The sequence below is a fragment of the Eulemur rufifrons genome, chromosome 15 (assembly GCF_041146395.1).
Source record: "Eulemur rufifrons isolate Redbay chromosome 15, OSU_ERuf_1, whole genome shotgun sequence".
Classification (NCBI taxonomy): Eukaryota; Metazoa; Chordata; class Mammalia; order Primates; family Lemuridae; genus Eulemur; species Eulemur rufifrons.
The window spans coordinates 100,934,322-100,947,502 of record NC_090997.1 but is presented as its reverse complement, the minus strand read 5'-3'; the positions used below and the strand labels follow the sequence as shown (position 1 = coordinate 100,947,502).

At 57.1% G+C, this 13,181-nt stretch overlaps 1 protein-coding gene across 2 annotated transcripts in view; it reads right to left on the bottom strand.

Moving 5' to 3' along the window:
- Positions 1-13,181, bottom strand: part of SYNJ2 (synaptojanin 2) — an 86,464-nt gene that overhangs the window by 44,161 nt on the left and 29,122 nt on the right. For both annotated transcript variants that reach the window (XM_069487487.1, XM_069487488.1), the window contains exons 3-4: positions 8,763-9,033; positions 5,109-5,334 (exon numbers count right to left, since the gene is read on the bottom strand). In XM_069487487.1, the coding sequence (XP_069343588.1) occupies positions 5,109-5,334; positions 8,763-9,033 (497 nt within the window). The remainder of the gene's footprint in view (positions 1-5,108; positions 5,335-8,762; positions 9,034-13,181) is intronic.

The window sequence follows — 13,181 nt, the reverse complement described above, 5'->3', positions numbered from 1 at the left end:
GCAGAATAAAATAAGCAGGTTGTTTAAACGACCGCGGGCATAGCTAGCCACCCTGAAATTAAATGCGTACAACTGACCAGCACGTGTGGCCTGCACCAGCCCAGATTCCTGGGAAAGAAACCAACTCGGCCAGCATTTTTATATAAAGACAACTCTTAACAGTGCCCAGGGGCTGATTACAGCTAAGGATTGCCATCCTCACGCTGACTACCACGTGCCGATAATGCCACTTGCAGCATCAGACCAGACCCCCCTTGCGCCAAGACTTGCACAGAAGCAGCTTCTGCAAACCCCGGCAGGCCGGCAGTGCTCCAGACCAGCCCCACCACCGGGGCAAGAAAAAAGGATGTTCCAAAGCGGATTTGCTCCTTCCCATCCTAAGTCTGTGTTCCACGCTACCAGCGGGATCACCTTCTCTGTTCCCAGGGCGATGGGCATAACCCGCTGTCAAACGCCAGTGATGCATTTCCATGCAGGGGGAAAGAACACAGCGACACCAGTGGAACGTGCAGCGTCTCACCTCACAGATGTTATTTTAACAGAGGGCATTTAGGGTCCCAGCGGGCAGGCAGGCAGGAGGGTGGAAAGAAGGTGGATTCTTGGATAAGCCCAGGCTGTGTCTGACAGCCACTCTGCCCAGCAGGGCGGCCTGGGGTACATTACTTAACCACCTGCAGCCTCTGTTTCCCTCTCTCTAAAAGGAGTTAATGTCACATGGTGCCCAGAGAGGGGACGTGCCGTGAGGGGTGACGAGAGCAGGACGCCAGCACGAGTGGGCACTGAGAGCACAGAGCTATCTTCTCTTCCCGAAGGAGTGTGTCCCCTGTGAGCTCAGGCACAGCCACCTTCTGGGGGCAGGTGGGACTTAGGGGTGGGAAGAAGGGATCCAGGAAGGAAGAGACGAGAAGTGGAAGGGAGCCAGGGAGAGCCGCAGGGCCCGGAAAGAAAACAGGGAGCCCCAAGTGATGCTGTGGTGAGGACAGGCTGGGGCCCAAGCCCCCAGTGGAGCAGGGGAAGGAGACCCTGAGCCTCGCTTTCACAGCAGGTGGGAGCAGAAACCAACGGTCACCACGAAAAGAGAGGGATGAGGCCAGAGAACTCGCGCCTGTGTATATATGCTCTTAGCTAACAGGCTTTTGCTGCACTTCTACTTCTGGATGCTGTGTTTGCAAACCAACTCTTTCCAAGTCTGCAATTCTTGGGGGTCATATGCAGTCATCCTGATCTCCCTGGATTAGTCAGTGGCCTTATCTTCAATAGCCAAATATTTATCTTGGATCTTTTTTTTTCTGATAGACTGAGGGGAGTTTTTGGTCTTGCTTTCCTGCCTGGTGAGTCACCGCTGCAGGGCAAGCCTACCAGGTGTGACTCACCAGAGCTAAGAGACTCAAGTTCCTCCCAAGGGGACTGAGATGCTGTCCACACATGCACACTCATGTACACAACACACATGCGTGTGCATACAACTCACAGATGCACACACTGTACATACACATACGACACACAATACACATGTGACAAATACAGTGCACTTATGATACACCACACAAATGCATGATACACCCGACACACAATGCATGCACAACACAAACGCACACAGTACACACACAGCACACACAGAACATACATGCACATACAAGTATACACACACAGCCTGCTCTGAAGGAGGAAGATTTATTCCTCTTAATAAATAAAAGATGCAAAGCCGGGCATGGTGGCTCAAGCCTGTAATCCTAGTGCTCTGGGAGGCGGAGGTGGGAAGATGGCTTGAGGTCAGGAGTTTGAGACCAGCCTGAGCAAGAGCGAGACCCCGTCTCTACTAAAAATAGAAAAATTAGCCGGGGGTGGTATTGCACGCCTGTAATCCCAGCTATTCGGGAGGCTGAGGCAGGAGGATCGCTTGAGCTCAGGAGTTTGAGGTTGCTGTGAGCTAGGCTGACGCCACGGCACTCACTCTAGCCTGGGCAACAGAGTGAGACTCTGTCTCAAAAAAAAAAAAAAAAAAAAACATCCAGTGACTCCAGAGACAGAGAGCAAGTGGCTCTCTTGCTATGTAGGAGGGAGGCAATGAGTTTCCCATTCCTTTGGGGACATTTGCTTCCCTTTAGCCATTTCTGCTCCTCCCATGGCCATACTGTTCTTTGGGGACACTGACCACCGTCAGGACCATGCCCAGCCCGTGTGCGTGCCTTGGCCACAGGCGTCCCTTGGAAGCAGAGCCTCCACTGCTGTCCCTGCTCCTCCGTCTCCTCGCTCCGGGGTCCCAGCTCGCCTGGCCCGGCCTCCAGCACACGCCTCTCCTGCCCTCACTCTGCCGGGCTTCCATCTCCCTCCAGAAGGGCAGAGCCACCTGCCAGGGCCACCCTGCCACCTCATTCCTGAGGCATCCCCTGCAGCCCCTACCCACTGGGGAGCAGAGCCCGGCAGCTGGCAGGCCTGCAGGGGGACTCTGAAGTGTCACCTCCCCTCCCGTAGAATGGTCAGGCCATCTAGGGGCTCTGCCGCCATGGCCCAGCCTGGGCTCCCACCGCCCACCAGCAGCAGCCTGAAAGACCCTGCTCTGGGTGCCAGGCCACACCCCTCGTGTCCCATGTGTCCGGTGGAAATGAAGTCACCACGGGTTAAGTTACAGTCCTTGGGGTGGGGAATGGCAGCTGCGGCTGCCCGCACCTCTGGGTAGACAGCAGATGGTGCTGTCCCTGGGAGCGAGGTCGGGTAGGGACTTCACAGGGAGCAGCACTGCCTGGCCCAGGGCCCGGAGCCCAGGGGAGGAAAGCGGGATGAAAGACACAGGCCAGGAAGACCACAAAGGCACACAGGGGCCAAGAAATCCCTCCCTGACCCTGAGAAGGAAGCGGGGGAGGGCAATGTAAACAGCGTCGGGCTGAAGCCCAGGAGCCGGAGGCGCAGGCTGCCATCTCTCTAAGGCCTCTCGGGCCACCCCGAGGGGGGGGACTGAGGTGACATGGGGCCCTAATGAGTGAACTGGGAGCACGGTGTGAAATCGCAGAGCCGAATCCTCCACCCCAGCCGTGGGAATGCTCAGGAGTCTGTAGAAAATGAACAAAGCAACGATCGTGGGGGGATTTTCATAAAGCTGAACGCACTGCGCACGGGGCACAGTCCCCTAACAGGAGGGGACGGCCCTGGTATGGGCTCAGTTGTGTCCCTTCCAAAAGAGAGACGTTGAAGTCCTAACCCTCAGTACTTTAGAAGGTGACCATGTGTGGAAATAGGGTCCTTGCAGACATAACTAGTTAAGGGGAGGTCACACGAGGGTAAGGTGGGCCCTCAGCCCAGGGAGAGGTGGCCACGTGCAGACAGACACAGAGACTGGATGATGCTGTCACAAATCTAGTTACGCCTGGGGCCACCAAGACCAGGGAGAAGTGAGGAAGGGCCCTCCCCTCGAGGCTTAGCAGGGAACATGGCCCTGGCGACAGCTTGATTTCAGACTTCCAGCCTCCAGAACTGGGAGAGGATAAACGCCTGTGGTCTGAAGCCGCCCATCTGGGTGCCTACCATGGCAGCCTCTTTCCATTTTCAGTGTTAAACTGCCCTGTCTTTCAGCGAAGGATGGTGATGGTGGAGGACAGCTGTTTCCCCAAGGACCTACTCAATATGACACAGTAGATGAGACGCCAATTTTTTTATACTAGTTGATATCCAAAAGTCTGGGGCCCATGAACCCCAGGACCAGACCAGGGGCTGCCTGCCAGGGGCCAGACGGAGAGCGAGGCCCGGGCCTCATTGCAGGGCCCGACGGGGCCTCGACTCTGGTTCCGTCGCCAATCCCAGGGTCCCCGGCACTCCGATTCATACCAACATGCTCTGCACCTCCGGCTCCCTGTACCCAGCCCAGCACCCAGCCCCTACAGGTGACAAATTACAGAGATTTGCTGAGCGAAGCAAAGGTCTCAGGCTAACAACCGAGGGATAAAACAAGGATGGAAAGTGGCAATGAAGTGGGGGATGGGGCGAAGGGAAGGACTTCCCTGCGGCCAGAGCAGGAAGAGAGGGATCGGCCTCCACCCGGGGGCCACACATCCTCTCCCACTCCCTCTCTCGTTTTTAACGGGATATTTAACAACCTTGTCAATATCCAGGAGCTTGAACACTGTGGCCAGAATCACAGGCAAGTAATTGCACCAGCTGTCCCAGTGCCCCTCCTACCGGGTGCCTGACTCCAAGGGGCCTCCTCATCTTTGCACACAGCCCTTCTGGGAATCCCAGCAGGCAGGCGCTCCCACAGGTGGAGGCAGGTGTGCAAAACTGCGCTGGATTAAAGCGGCCAACGTCCTCCCAAGGAAGCCCTCTCACGGCGGCAGCAGTAAGGAGGGCTGCAAGGCCGCACCTGCACAGGTAACACAGGGGGCTGGAGCTGGCCACAGGCAGCAATGTTCACCTGTGCCTTTGTGGGGCTGTTCTTTTTTTTACAGTTTATTCCACCTATTATTCTACATGGTGACATTATCCTGCAGATTGCAAGTTAGAGCAAAAAAACAAAAACAAACAAACAAACAAAAAAAAAAAACAGTTGTAAGACAGCATCTCTGGGAATGAGAACAGAATTTAGAAAAGAAAACAACGAAAAATTGAGCAGATGGCTGTATTCTAGGGGAGCTGTCAGCAACTGCTGCTCCACATGCAGATTTCACAACTCCAGGTGCTGATACTTCGAGGATGAAACTTCAGTTGATTTAGGATACAGAGTAAGGCTTCTTCTCTCATCCTTCCATTGTACTGATCGATTTATTTTTGTCCTAAAAAAATTTTCAAACCCTATTGGTTCATCTGTCAGCTGCTCTCAGAATAACTGCCACCCCCGTGACCACGGCAACAATTTCCGATTCCTTTGGGTTAAAAATACCTTGGGTGAGCGGCATTTCCCCAGCATGAGACGTGAACCAGAACGGATGCACCACGCAGGCAGGGGCCGCGCTTCCACGCAGAGCTCCACTTACACGTGCGCTCCACTCACGGAAGGAGTCACGAGCAGAAGCCACCACGAACGCATCAGGGCCCCTTCTGCCCCAAGTGGAAAACACGCGTGTACCGGCTGCAGCCACTCTGACCCACTGGGTCCACGGACGGGCCGGGGCACTGACCTGCTCCGTCTCCACGAAGTTGGACACGTGGCCATCGTCGTTCACGCCGCGGGTGTGGAATCGGGCGCCGGCGCGCTCGCAGCTGATGCGGGAGATGAGGCAGGCCTTGGCCTGCTTGTGCGAGGCATACACCGTGCGGATGGCCACCACCCCGCAGATGACCTTCAGCAGCCAGTCACAGCAGCTCACCTGGTGCTGCCTCAAGGGCACGTGCAACCGCTGGTTCCTGCAAAACGGAGGCGAGCACCGATTCAGGTCCCCTTACGGCCCCCGGCAAACGCTGCCCCCGCAGCAGGCGCCAGGGAGGCAGGCGAGGGGCCGGCGCTCTGGGTCGGAACGGGGCAAGTGCACACTCCTTCCCGGGACCCTGCACGCAGGATGTCCAGATCTGGGGAGTTCGCGTGCCTTGGAGAGCAGCACAAACTGTAGGGCCGCTGTGATGCGTACGGGAGGACGGGACAAGGAGTCCTCTCGAACAGCTACCACCAGGTTGTCACTATCGGCAAATGGAAGCTCGTCACGCACCTTTCAGGGAATTCCAAAGGAGCCTGTGTCCAGCCCTGTGGCCTCCACGTATTTTTATCACAAGCCCCATCAGTAAAAAACTCAGTCATGTTTTATGATTAAGCAATGATCATGATAAATGAGACAAATGATAAAAATAATCACATTAAATACAGCACACTTATTTAAATTACACACACACACACACACACACACCCCAGGGGCTACACACGATGAGAGTACAGAACAATCCAAAACAAAGAAAGGAAGATGAGAATATAAGTTGAGCGGGGCTCCGGCATCCCCTCCCACACCCGGCGGACCGTTCCGGCTCTGTAGTCCGTGATGATACCAACCGGGCAACAGCCACCCTGAGCACCATTCCAAGTGTTTTGGCATAGGTTTTATCAGTGACCCCATTTTACAGATAAAGAAACTGAGGCACAGAGAGGTGAGGAAATTGCTCACAAAGCCAGGCCGTGGCAGCATGGAGCTCGGAGCCTGTGCTTTCAGCCCGAGCTCCCCTTGACGAAGGCCCCACGTTCCCATCCGCGCCCACCACCCAACCACATCATCCTCCCACCCCCGACTCGCTCGGCCTCCCCGGTCCCAGGGGACCTGAGCGGTGCCATTCTGAGGCCTGTAACCCACTCCCAGGGAGGTAGGAACCGTTGCCAGGAGACTCGCTCCCTCAGGGCACCGAGCAAATCTAGATCGAGATGCCCTACTTGTTTAAACAAGGCAACCCGATTCCTGCCCTTGAGCCTTCCTCAAAGACAGCAGCGTTTTCTCACTGCTGGCAATCCACGCCGTGAGCAGGGACAGACGGGGGCTTCTCCAAGCTCCCTGCTCGCAGGCCGGGCCCCCAGCCGTCGGCACCGCCCGTCTGAGCTCATGCGTACGGCCACAGCACTGCCACACTGGAAGGGCAGTGATCACAAAGCACCTTCTCACAGACACACGTCCCTCCTCTGAATCACTCTCTAAAACTCAGCGGAACCAGCTCTAGAAACACACAGATCGCATCTGCACGTGGACCCAGGCACAGCCTCCAGAACATCCCAGAGTCTGCCTGCCCCACGGCTACGGCAGCTGTCGTCAGGAGTCAGGAGCAGAAACCTTTTGCCAAATGGGCAACCCTCAGATAACCCCTCTTTCTGGTGACATGTGCCTGGCCCTCTGGGGGAAGATGGCTCATGTCCTGGGAGGAAGATCCCCAGATCCAGGAAGGGAAACAGAGCTTTGAGTTTCCTCCAGGACCTGCCTGTGCCGGGAAGCACTGTCAGGGCGGTCAGAAACCAGCCTGGGAAGATGCTGAGACTTCACCCTGTCACTCCCCACAGTTTACTGGCCACAGTCAGTGCTGACCCCATCTGACCCCTGCTGTGGGCCTGCAGACCCCAAACGCCGGGCCACAACACAGCGGTCTCAGGCGGCCCAGCCCGTGGCCACTCTGCCCGGGGTGACTCGATTGTGGTCAGTTCTGGGGGCGGAACCCTGAGCCCAACCCTGGTGCCTAGCACAGCCAAGCAGCCTGGCAGCTGCGGAAGTTGCTTCCTCCTCTCCTAGGCAAGATGTGGTCTGGTGCCCATTTCAGAAAGGGACACCACAGCCCCCTTCCCCACGTCCCTCTCAGCCTGCACCTCGTCCTCTTTGCCTCACTGTTTGCATCCCTCACGTCACCGACCACAGAGCAGGCACGAGGGAAGAGCAGTTACAAAGGTGCTGGGGAATCCAGACACCCCAGGGATCTCCTATAGTTTCCAAGGAATGTCACACCACTGACGGCCACCACCTCCGCTCACCCGACAGTCTGGTCTAAAACGGGCCAGCAGCGCCGGCCGCTGGGTAGAAACTCGGGACCTCGGGCCCAGCCCTGCTGTATCAGAATCTGCATTTTAACAAGCTCAGCAGGAGAGTGGCATGGACTGCAGAGTCCGAGCACATTACGGACCCTCGAGCTCAACAACGTCAGGGAACCAGAGAGGATCAGGGGCGAGGGGGCACCAGGGTGCACACGGGGACGTGGGCAGGTCCCTCTCTCCAAGCAGGAGTCAGAATTCCCTGCGGGGGGCTTGGAAGCAGCAAGAACAGAACGCTTGCCGCCCGATGGAAGCCTGTGACAGCCTCTGGGTGGGCACAGGGAGGAAGATGCAAGTAAAGGTCAGAAATCGGCCTCGCCCGTCCCATCCCAGGGCTGGGACAACTGATGCAGCCCAAAGGCAGACCCTGGGATTCCAAACCATCGCATCACGTGAGGTTTGTTGGAACGACTCCCCCAGCAAGATCTGCACCCTTTTTGCTTCTGCCCAGCCTCGCAGGCTCCCGCGAGCACCTGAGGGGACGGCACTGCTGACGACCAGGCCAGCGCACCAGTCTGAGATCACCACCACCTGCCCACAGGACTTGGTGGTCCTGACCCCGGGGCCCAGAAAGGCCAATAAATAACGCTTAGCTCTGTCCTTACTCAGAATGAAGGGCGTCAGGTGGTCCTAAACATGCAGAAATCCAGCCACCTTTGCCCGGACGTCAGGGCTTTCCTTAGCCTGTTACTACAAGTTGCCTCGGGCAAGCTGACTCAGTTTCCCTGTTGACCAGGCTGGTTTAGCTTATGATTACCAGTTTGGGATCTGGAGCCAGAATGCCTGGGTTCAAATCCTGGCTCTGCCACTTACTAGGTGTGTACAGTTTAGCAAAATTCCCTCACTTGTTCATGCCTCAGTCTCCCTATCTGTAAAATGGGATAACAGACCGTTCCTCATAGATTGTGAGGGTGATACGAGTTATTCCCCAAGGAAGACAGTGACTGGAACGCAGGTGCGTACAAGCGTCAGGGCCAACAGCTGCACACAGAGGGTAACCGGGATCGCTGAGGAACCAAAAGGGCTGGTCCGGGCGAGGGCGCCGGGGTGCACTCGGCAGGTGCTGCTCTTACGCACGGTCCTCACGGGCCCGCTGTTCTTTCCTCAGTCTGCATCAGACCACTCTGAACACACCCGAGCCCGCGGGGTGGGGAGTCTGGGGCCCATTTTCTCCTCAGGGTGCGGAGCCCGCAGGCAGGGACCACCGCTCTCCAGAGGTGACCCACGACGTGGGGACAAGGGACTGAGGAGCCAACCGGAGCCCGTCCTCCATGGGACCTGCCCTCACCAGAAGAAAGAGCTGCCCCACTCGGCGCTGTCATCGCCCTGCTTCTGCGTCCGCACGGTCAGGTCGAAGCGGGACCCGTCATTGGGCCACGAGAAATAGAACACCCCCGAGCTGAGGATCTTCCTCAAGGCTGCCAGGCGCTCCTCCTCCTTGGCCTCCTCCTGGAGCGGGTAGAAGTCGGTGGCGGTGATCTTGTAGATTTCGGCATCTGGGATCCTGCCCACAGATGTGCAGCCGGTCACCAACACCAGGAAGCTCAGGGAAGTGTCCCCTGGAAGGGAAATCAGACACGAGAGCTCAAGGTCACAGTCGGCACAGCCGCTGAGCAGCTCAGGGAGACACAGAGGAACAGACAGCAGCTGCAGCCGGGAAGGTGACTTCCCAGGGACCTGTCACCTCCCCCTCACATTTCCACACTCACTGGCTCAGGAATCTGTCCGTCACCCGCGCTGAGGGTGCAGTCCTCTGACCAGCAGCTCCTGCCTGCCTGGGAGCAGGCTAGAAATGCAGATGCTCAGCCCCGCCCCGCTATCAGGGTGGGGAGCCCCCTCCCCACATTCGCCACCAAAGCCTCTCCAGCCCATGCTCCCACTAACTCCTCAGCCACTGCCTTGACTCAGGACCTCCAGCATGGGGTCCATCCTCCCAGCTCCGTCACGGGGGTGGCCTTCTCAACCCATCTGATCACAGCCCTCCCCTGCCCACGTCCCTCCCACTCGCCTACAGGACTGAGACGGAAGCTCCCCACAGGCCCTCTGGCTCCACAGCTGCCCACCCGTGTCCCTGCCCCACACGTGGCCGGCCGCTGTCACGGGCTGGCTGTCCTCTGCAGCTCCTCCAATGTGCCACATGTCCTCGCACCCTGTGCATTTGCCCAAGACATTCCCTCTGCCTGGGACATGCTCCTGCTGTCTGCCCAGCAAGGCCTCCACCACCCCTTCCCTGCACACCTTCCACCTCGTCTCTGCCCATGGTACCGTGGGCTTCAGGCCCAGCCTCCACCTTCTGGAACAGCACGAGCCCCCAACATGCTCCACGGTGACCGCCCCGCCTTTGCCCTCACCCTTTACCAAGCGAACTTCTACTCACACATCTGGGTCAACCTGGGCCCTGAGCATCACCTCCTCCAAGAAGCCTCCTGTTCCCTCCCGAGATGCGGTTAGGTGCCCCTGCTAGGTGCTGAGAGCATCCTGGGCAGCGCTCCTCACACACAGAGCCACCGACATCCTTCCCTGTCTGTGTCCCCCTGAGGATAGGGGCTCCCCGGGGGCGGGGCTCTGTTCATTGCTATCTCCTGGGCCTGCACAGTCGGTGTTCGATGAATAATTCCTGAATAAATTCCTGCCAAGCGCCACCCAGACCACCTCCGACCCTGCTGCCAGGCGAGTGCGGCACCCACTCTGGGCCCCACACTGTCCCTGCCGGCTCGCTTTCTGTTCTGTGGTTCCCGCCAACACACGCAGGGGCCCCACACACATGCTGTGCCCCAACACTTAGCTGGGTGGACAGCTGGCCTTGGGGCTGGCGTGGCTCTGGCCCAGAGGACACTCTTCCCACCTGCCAAGGTTCAGGGGACCTGCGCCCAGCAAGATCTCCTGCAAAGGACCGGTGGCAGCTATGGAGTGATGGCTTAGAGATGGTTCACACCTCTGCCACGCTGAGAAAGGCCCAGAGACAGGCAGTTCCTTCCCGCAACACCTCCCCCGACTTCCTCATCACACCCACGGGAAGTGCCGGCCGTGGGCGAGGCGGCACCGGGTTTTGCTTAAAGAAGGTTTGCTGGACGAGTGGGTCAGGGCTCCCACATGCCACCGAGATGCCATGGGGTGTGGCAGTGGCTCCTGTCATGTCTCCCCAGTCACATCAGGGAGACTACTTTAAAACTCCACAAGAATAAAGGCAGGTACCTGAGGACAGAGAGGGCTGGGGACTCTTCGGTGGGTGAGGGAGTGGACATCCTAGAGCCATGGCCTCGGGGCACAGAGGTCCCCAGCACCCTCCCGCCTCTCCTGCGGACCCAGCCCAGGGAAGTGCAGAGCTCAGCAAACTGCCCCTGGAGGGGCAAGGGGACAGCCCCCGTGGCCTGGGCCAGGAGCGGGTTCCAGCAGCAGCATGGAAAATTCTGCTTCACATCACTCCCTGCGAGTCATGAGGCTGGTTTCCAGCACACTCCCTCTCAGCCTCTGCGTGGGGGACCCGAGTCCCTGGCAGCAGTCCCAGGTTGCTGTGAAGGCAGTGGCATTTCCTGGGCAGGACAGCAGCCTGGGGGAGGATCCGGAGGGGCGGGGCGTGCCACAGCAGATGGGAAGACATCCGTTCCCCCGAGAAGGGGCAGGGGCTCCGGGGTGTGGGGGAGCCGGCACCTGTGGGCGCTGAGCCGCGGCTTCGGAACAGCCGGTGCGCAAGCAGCGCTGCCGCCCCACGCACGGCTCAGGCTCTACTTACCCCCCAACAACCGGGGGGCGTCATCAGCCCATCTTACAGGGAGGGGAGCGGAGGCACAGAGAGGTCAAGCAGCCTGCCCCAGGTGACGGAGTGGGGAGCCGGGACTCAAATCCACTTTCTGGCTACACCACCTGGGCAAGTTACTCAAGCTATGCCTGGCTCCACCGCGGGTGCTCCCATCTCCCTACAGATGGTTTCGCCAACCGCCTAACAGCGCTGCTCTCCGGGGCTACCGCCATCTCGCACAGGAGCCACCGTGCCCCAGGGAGCTGAGTCACCTGCCCAAGCACTTCACTGGTCGTGTGGGAGCCGAGTTGCAAATGGGGGGTCCGCCGTAAGCCCACGCTCTGCCAGCAGTTCCCAACCAGGCTGGACTGTCTTTAAAAGATTCTGTACAGAGTGTGACCAACCAAGAACCTGCTACTGACTGAATGTGTGCGGCCCCCCGTTCTTATACGCTGAGACCCTCATCCCCAAGGCGATGGTATTAGGAGGTGGGGCCTTTGGGGGGCGATTAGGTCATGAGGGTGGAGCCCTCACGTTTGGGATCAATGTCCTTATAAAAGAGACACAAATCAGCTCCCTCGTCCCGTCCGTCCCTTCCGACATATGAGGACGCAGTGAGAAGGCACCACCTACGAACCAGGAAGCAGGGGCGCCTCACCAGCCACCGAATCCGCCGGTGCCTTGATCTCAGACTCCCGGCCTCAGAACTGCGGGAGACACATTTCTGCTGTTTGTGAGCCACCCGGGCTACGGGACTTGGTCACAGCAGCGCAGATGGACTAAGACAGCATTCCCTGCTCATTTAAAAACTGACACCAAGCATTTTCTTCATTAACTAGTTGTAAATAATACATTTTACAGCATATCCTAAACGCTGACATGTAAAAATAAAACTGCAGCTGCTGTCTTCAGCAGTGCCCGGTGGCATTGCCACAGTGATTTGACACTCATCGCCACACGTTACTTAAAGGAACACATGAACGAGTTCTTTGACAGATGGACATTTTGCTCGTATTTCCATTCTACTTCCCGACGAATTTCATCCTGATTGATGTAACATGATCTGTGCTTCCACATCTTCTATTGGGCACCCCAGCTCACCGCGCAGCAGTTGCTTCCCAAACGCAACGTGTTTAAAAAGAGTTCCTTCTGAATGTAAACAGGACAAAGTAAATAAAGCGTTTTGAAAAATTGTCATTTAACATAAAGAGCAAAAATTTGTTGGAAAGGCCCCTCTTAGTGAGATGAATAAATATTATTTATCGAAGGAAAGAAAGTTTTGTACCAATTCTAACTGTATTTTTCAGATGTAAACATTGAAACCTTGTTTCACATTAATGTGAAACCTTGTTCACATTAATTAATAGATGGGAATAGAAATAGGTTCATATAGAAATGTCACACAATTCTTCAAATTCCTTCTGAGTTTGTGCTAAATAAAACCACAATGACCTTACTGACAAAGTTACTCTCGATGCTGTCAGCCGACAGCCCACTTCCGTTCTCCTTCAATTTTGTGGGAAGCAAACAATTAGATTTCCCCTGACTTGCAAACCTTTCGTTACCTAGTCACTGATGTGACCGATTTCAACGCCGTTGACAGCAACACTGGAATTGTCCCCTGGCTTGGCACCCTAGAGGGAGCTACTTCCTCGAGCAACATACTCGGAAGATTCCGGATGTGGGCAAGGCCCGCTTCCCTTCCTGACACAGAGGCAGGAGGACACCGAAGGGACAGTGCAAGCCAGAAAACTGCCCTCCATCCCAGGCACTCGACGATCAGAAGTGCTGAGGGGCAGGATGTTGTTTTCCTTAGTACTGGTCCGTGTGACCACAGAGGAACGCGTGCCCCGCCTCAGGACAGCTGTGGAGCCACTGCCTCTCGGAGGGCCACCTCACCCGGCACGCGGTCCCCTTCCTTCCAACCTGGCGTTACTCTGTCCTGCCCAAGCTTGCTCAGCAGCCCGA